General features: G+C 45.9%; 1 protein-coding gene across 1 annotated transcript; it reads left to right on the forward strand.

The window, feature by feature from the left end:
• Window positions 1–5,140: 5,140 nt before the first annotated feature.
• EV420DRAFT_1482308 (uncharacterized protein) lies at window positions 5,141–6,349 on the forward strand (the record flags this gene model as incomplete). The annotated part of the gene is made up of 3 exons (XM_060469888.1): window positions 5,141–5,242; window positions 5,591–5,981; window positions 6,093–6,349. The coding sequence occupies 3 exons, from the start codon at window positions 5,141–5,143 to the stop codon at window positions 6,347–6,349; spliced, it is 750 nt and encodes a 249-aa protein (XP_060327799.1).
• Between the last annotated feature and the right edge of the window lie 1,074 nt (window positions 6,350–7,423).

Here is a 7,423-nt window from a genome sequence, read left to right on the forward strand (position 1 = left end):
AGAAGGCCGGTGAGGAATATTGCGAGGAAGATGGGTGAATACGACCTGCATCGATGTTCTTCTGGATAAGTGTCTGCCATGCTTCACAGAACTTATGTGGTGTTGCGACTGCAGCCTATTTACGCGTGTAATTTTGCAATCTAGAGTGTTTTACACGCATACTGAGAAATAGTGAGCGAGCGGACTAAAACTACACATCGACACTGATGCTACGCGGTGCAATGATATGGAATGTAACTTATGGCATAAGAAGCAATGGGATTCTAAACAGGACTTAGTCACAGCACTGTACCTGATGGGCATGCATGATGAGAAGGCCAAACCCTATACCCAATGCCTTAGGCTCTAACTTACAAGCACACTCACAGGAGCTAGATAAAACCTTGAAGATTGCACTGGCACTGAGAACACTTAGCGCGCTCGCTAACTGTGATGCGCCGTACCTGAAAATCCGGGGAAATCCTTAAGCGAGTGGACAGATATCACCGGCACGAGCTTGGGCAATGGGCTTCGGCCGAAGTCCGCGAGCCCGCGTTCCATTGTTCTGAGTCCCATTGTTTGAAGACTCACTTGTTGCCATGTCTACGAGAAGCCTCTGTGAATCCAAGAAAGAAGTCCTGAACGACATACGCCAGAACTGATAGTTCCGTGCGCCTAGACCTGTCGGTCACTAGAGAACGAGCCTGCGGGTGTCGGGAGAGCACCTCTTGGCACACGTTTAGCGAGCTCACTATAGAAATGAGACTAAAACTGGGAAGTCCGACTCGGATGCTCAGTAAGGCAGCGGTGGCAACGTGCTACGCATGTAGGAGTCTGGGTACTGTGCAACGTTTATAATTCTAATTCCCCTGTAGTATAAGTAGGCTGGTTACAGTAGGTAGAGGCCAAGTTTCGAGCCCCCGAGTTCCCGTGCACGCGTTGAAGGCGGTACTGTAATAAAGGATCAGTTTGTGACTTCGAGCTGTGCGTAGAATTAGCGAGCTCACTCAGAGAAATACGAGATACCCTTTTGATAAGACTTTTGAGAACTTAGTCAGAGTGAATACGAATCAGTGACACTGTTTCTGTTCTGTTAAGTGTGATAAGTCTGTTCGGAGAATGTGTTGAAGTGGAAATCTGAGTTCTGTTCTGTTCTGTTCTGTTCTGTTCTGTTTCAGTCTGTTCCGTGTCAGTTCTGTTCGAAGTTCCGTTTCTGAATCTGTTTCTGAGCGCTTCTGAAGTGTTCTTGAGTCGAGATAACCTGCTGGAGTTAGTTGGAGAACCCCTACATACAGTTGTGTAGCGAGCAGGCTAAGTCAGTGCTTGCCTGTGGTGTTCTTTTAGTGAGCTCACTAAAGTTTCGGCATGTATTGCCTCTGTTTCTGTTGGGATCAGTGTCCCTTGTGTATTATAACTCAAATCTGCCTTGAAGGTTGCATCGTGCCAGTGAACGACCTTCCTGTAAAAAGTTCCTAGACTTAGGAATTCATTAGAGAAAGCTTAGCTTCGCTAAGAGCGCTGAGAATAAGAGAAACTCTTCGAGATATTGAAGTATAGTTGGATCACATTAGGAATAATCGCTCCCCCTAGAACTTACAAGGGTGATTGTAGTTTGTGTAGTTGTGTGAGTGTGTGTGTGGGTTTTTGAGGTTCGCCTTTTAGCCCGCTCACTATTCCACAGGTGCCCACAGCCAGCCTCTTCAGCAGGCAGGAGTATGAACGTGACGTGATTACTTTCTCTGCATTCTTCAATTTAATTTTGCATGTCATCTCCATAGGTAATGTATCCGCATGGGGGATAGGCACAAAAACATCTGCATAAGTTTCTTTTATTTCATCATTGAGCTTCTTCAGGTGGTCAAGGAAGGCAAGGCATTCAATATTGGTACGTAGTGCAGCTATTACATCAGAGTTACAAAGATTATTATAAGTGTGATCGGTTTGTACAGTGAAGGCAGTTTCATCAGAGGGCAAGGAAAAGAAAGGAAGTTCACAGGAATCTACATGATTATGAAGCGTATTTTGTTTGCATAATGCCGCCAAGGGCACAGGTCTGGTAGCTGATACTGGGGCTGAAGGATTCAAAAGGTCAAAGCCTGAAGGAAGGGAAATGCAAGTGCGATTACGATGATCCACAACCACATGACTGGCAGAGAGAAAAGGTAGGCCGAGAACGATGTCCGTGCAAAGGTCAGGTGCAATAATGGCGTGAACAGTATGGGAGGACCAAAAATTCGATTTATCATGGGGTTTTAGTTTGACCCATTCAGTGAGGTGGCAGGCAGGTGAGGATGAATCAGATATTGTGACACCAATGTCTATGGGTTCAGGTAGTGGGCAACATTTCAAATGCAGGCGGTCGACAATCTCCGAGCGAATAAGCACTAAATGTGCCCTGTCATCTACTAAGGCAGTCACATCAGAACAGGGTTCAATATCAGCCGGATTGCAGGAATCAACAGTACAATGCCACAAAAGATGTGGAACAGCAAATGGAATGGGCAGGGAAGATTTACTCACAGCTTCAGAGTCTACAGAAAGGTTGGCATCAGCTGTGGTGCCATCAGCATTGTTGGCTTCGAGAACGGACGAGCTGTTGACAGGGACTGCAGCGGCAATGGGCCATGCAGTCGTCCCCAAGATCTGGACTGATGTGACAGGTGCCTGCGAAGGTGCAGCAGGAGCTGGTGCCGGGGCAGGAGCGGTAGCAGTAGGTGCAGTAGAGGTTGAGGCAGAAGCTTGAGCATTGACTACAGCAATAGTGAATAAAGGTAGTCCTTTGGCCTTGTCCGCATGTCGACAAAGAACCCACTCCGCTGTGCGGCGTTCATATTCAGTAGCAGGTGGAGCATGTCCCTTGCATTTGCCAAAACCTTGTTCTTCTCTGGGAATGTCGATATCATGGCATGCAAAACATCCGTCATTGGCAGCGAGAACAGCATGTTCATCATCACCAAGTTTACCCTGGTACTTATAGGTGAAGGTGTTGCCGGGAAGAGATGAGTTCGATGAGCCTGCAGTGTCCAAAGAAGCAGGTGCAGAGTTGGTACAACGGAGAGGGCAGTTGCTATGGAAACCAGAGGACATAGATGTGGTTGTCATCGTGGTGGAGGCCAGCTGTGCTGCTGCTGCTGCTTTGAGATGTTGGCATTTGGCAGACTCCCAGCATCTCTACTACATCTGCAATTTCTTTGTGCTTCCAGCATAGTTCATCGTCCTGTACTGTAACGAGTTTCGTCCACATATCCAGACTGGTGCATTCACGGATCTCCTTGATGTTCCGAATGGCATCCTGTAGCGGCTTGGAGATTCAGCTGCGTAAGTTCGCAAGGAGTGCAGCATCATCGATGAATTCCGGATATTCTACCAGGAGGCCATTTCATCCTCGAAGGTGTTCAATCCAGTCGATAAAGTTGCTACCTTCTGGCATGGACTCCTGCCAGATCTCGTTAGCAAGGTCCTTCATCCAGGTTGCCGGAAGAAAGCATTCATGAAATTCAGCCATGAACTGCTTGAAGGTCAGCTTCACCAGGTGAGCTTCATGTTGCTTAAACCAAGTGACAGCCGGCAGGTTATCCACGAGTCCTTCTACCAGGTTCGCTAGGATGTCCGGTAGGTCATGTCCTTTCTGGAGTTGGCATTGAATATAATTTTGGCCTACATCGGCATACTGGCTCAGCGTCTCCGGATCACGCAAGTGACCCCGTGTTAGCATGGGAGGTGCTTGTCCACTGCCATGGGTTATTACATGTGCTGCTTGATCTATAGTGGACATCTTTGAACTGGGGACAGGTGTGGGGTGTTCAGGGCTCAAAGAGTAGTAATCAGAGGAGGAGTCTGATACAATGATGCGTTTGGGTGGGGGTGCGGCCGGTGATCGTTCAGGTATATCTGGAGTGTTTGGTTTCTGCATAGCTGGAGACTGGGGTGCTGGAGGCGTCTTCAGATTGTCTAGCAAGACTGACGAAGGAAAACTGGTCAAGGTGGAGGAGGATGGAAGGGTGGATCTTGGCAGGAGAGGAGGATTGACAATGCTGGTGATAGTGCTGGCATGTGGAGTTGTGAAGAGTTCTTCAGCAATACTGTCTTGTATGTCAACAGAAGACTGGCGGGGAGATTGAGGTCTACAAGAACATGATCTGGGGTTGGGTATGACATGAGCTATACCACAAGATATAGATATGTCAGCAAAAAACAGACTGTTGAGCAAATTTCACTCGACCTGGCAACGGTGTGGGTGCAGGCATCGTCTGGCATTTTTGGGGATGCATGCTGGCAAAAGGTGGGCAAGATGTTGGTCTAAAGACCTTCGTCTCAGATACAGGCCGGCAAGATTTGACGTTCGTTCGTTCGTTAAAAAAAAAGTGTAACCTCGCTCTATGGAAGAGTGAGACCACTGAGAGAATCAGACAAGACTAACGAGAAACAGCATATATTGAAAGCAAGAGGAAGGAGAAAATGGGATGTAGTCGACTATGAAGGAGGGGATGGTGGTGGTCGGAAGGTAAGAGAGAGACGTATCCCGAACTAGCACTAAATATGTAAGTACATGACGTGAAATATAGTACGATCGAAGGATCTATGACCCGAGATCTAGTGAGTAATGTCGACATGGTAAGCAGCATGCTTACACCTGTCTGGCCTAACTCAGCTATTTGAATATCCTGTGGCCTCAAATCATGTCCAAGAGCTCTATATATCCAAGATCTTGTTGCACTGTATAGTGAGAGGCTGCCAACTACTTGCAACAGCCATTGCCTCAAATGACAGGCAGTTTCACATTCTTGGAGGATTATTTTATGCTTTGGAATGTCCCATAGTACTCCAAAAATGTCTTACAGTGCTATAAAAGACCTATTTGTCCTGCTGTCTCACTAGGATTGGGTTTATGTAGGTTGAGAAAGAGTGTCAGATATTTTTAATAGTGCTTTGCCTACATGCAAGGGTGTGTGAAGTCTCTAGATGCTTTATAAATTAGTTTGACCTCCTAAATAGCTCTAAAAAATTGAGCTGTTCCTCTGATCATTGTTTGAGAATGAGTTATAGACCTGAGATCATTTGTACTAGCATATTAAGCTGGAAAATACTTTGCCCTTGCTGCTTAATGCCTCATCAGTCGTCAAGTCAGATGTGGTGTCACCAGTGAGATGGTTGGACTAGGATGGATTATCAGTATAAGGCAAGAATCTTGATACAGACATTGCAGCATCACAGAAGAGAGATTAGGTGTTTTAAAGAGAAGACATATCCTTTGGGCAGTAAGGTGTGTTCTACCAGTGTTACCATCTCTTGTAAATGATGAGATAGGTTTTATGAATTGGATGGTGGGAACACTCTTATACCTTCCACAACTTGACACACAAGATGGTGAAAGCTTTTGATGTATATACCAGAGAGCAGACACTATGCCTGCACTATAACAGATATTCCATTCCAGATCAGTTATATGACAATCAGATGGATATGGGCAAACCCAGCAAAACACCAGAAGAACTCAGCAGAAGGTATAGCCAGGGGTAGAACAGAGTACCAGCCTCAAACTCCAATGAGATGATGCACAGCAAGCTCAGCTCCATCATGCCTGCCACTGAGATTGCTAATAATTGTACAGGCTCATCAAAAGAGGAAAAAGAAGCAGAGCAACCAACCATCTGCATCAGGTCCAACTGCATCAAAAGAAAAAGATGTCTTCAGTATGGATAACCCTTCCCCTCCTTCCCCTCCTTCCCCTCCTGACACTCCCAAATTGTTGCCAGTGTTTGTCTTCCCAATCGATGAGAATGACCCACATCTCCAGTCCATGGTCTCTGTGAACAATGCCTCTCACTGCAATAGCCCAGAGTTTGTGCACTATGGACCTAGGCAAGAGAGGCAAGTCACATGCCTACAGCTGAACTTGGGTAACTTCAAGGGCTCTGTTTTCCACCATGATGACCTCCTAAAGAACCTCCACCCTAGCCAACTTGAAGCAATCTCCAAGAACCTCCCAGGGAGTGTGCTAGGTGTCCTATTTACTAGAGGATGAAAGCTCAATGATGTCTCAAAGCCCAAGCCCTGGGAGGCTCTCAATTTGACATTCATCCCTCTCCTCAGCAATAACGAATCCTTCAAAGCTTACCAAAGCCTTCTGGAGAACATCACTGAGGACAAACTTGCTCCCCCATACATTGTCATCATCAAGCTGACCAGAGAGATATGGGATGTTCTCTGCCAAAGAATCCTTGCCCTCCACATCGTTCTGGCCAACTGTGAGATGCTATTTTGGGCAGTGTGGCTCTTCAAGGCTAATGAGCCCATCATCACCAGGAGCACAGAGAAGATAGCAAAGATCAGGAACTGTTTACACTTCATCATCTTGCAGGATATGTAGGCAGATGCAGCCTTCTGAAGGATGATATACCAGATGGCCAGGAATCACTCTGACCCAGTTGAAGCCATCATATTCAATGCACTGATGGACAGCTATGTTGAATACTATGGCACCAGAGTGTAATGCACCAACTCAAAACTTAACAAGATATGAGTCCAATGTGTCACTCATGTTCAGTGATTCACAGGGTGGACAGTGTTGTAGGTTCTCATGGATGGTGGCGGACAAGTTAGTCATGAATCAGAGAGTTTAGTAAGAGTTGGGAGTATATAACCTTAGCTGAAGCTGGGGCTTAAGGCCACAGCATAGGCTAGCTTAAATACACATTGGCTCTGCCTAATAATAAGTCCTGGCCACAATTCTCGCATAGAGAAGTGTGGCCTTCAACAAATGAGCATAAAGAGCGCATGTCACCCGCATGGAAGTGGGACTCTGTCTGAATAGACCATATCCTGTAGATCACCCTTGACTAGCAGTCTGCACTGTCAAACCACTAAGAAGCATGATGTCATCAAGAGAAGCATGATAGCACATAAGGTACGTTAGTCATTCAGAATGCAGCAGTGGTCAATGAGTCATTGGCAGAATGATGACAACTGGATAAATGGGTAGGAGGTGTGCCAGCAGAATATCATAGGTTTGGGAGATAAGATAGGTAGGTCCAAGATTCCAAGAGATAAGGATAAGATAAAATAAGGAAAATAGGGGTAAGATCATAATAATACTCTCCGACTAAGACTGTCATCCTGACAATCATTAGATGTACTCACTTCCTGAGTCAAGGAAGTTAGTAGACTCCATATCCAATCTGTAATTCTCAGATTCCAAAGTGAAGAGTCTTTGTCTCCAAGCAGACATGCCCTGTTCTTGTGTTGGGGAGCTAGGGTCAGTCTGAGTTATAAGAGAAGACATTGAGCACTCATTTTTGGAAAAATTCAAGGTATAGCTTGTCTCCGAGTTATATCCATCAGTGTCTGATGAATAATAGCCTTACTCATCTGAGACTGGAAAGATTGTTGAGCTCTCAGTTGAAGAGCCAGGAGATGATATGGGATCACTTGTTTGGTTCTTCAA

Source organism: Desarmillaria tabescens (genome assembly GCF_030435595.1).
Source record: "Desarmillaria tabescens strain CCBAS 213 chromosome Unknown EV420scaffold_32, whole genome shotgun sequence".
NCBI lineage: Eukaryota > Fungi > Basidiomycota > Agaricomycetes > Agaricales > Physalacriaceae > Desarmillaria > Desarmillaria tabescens.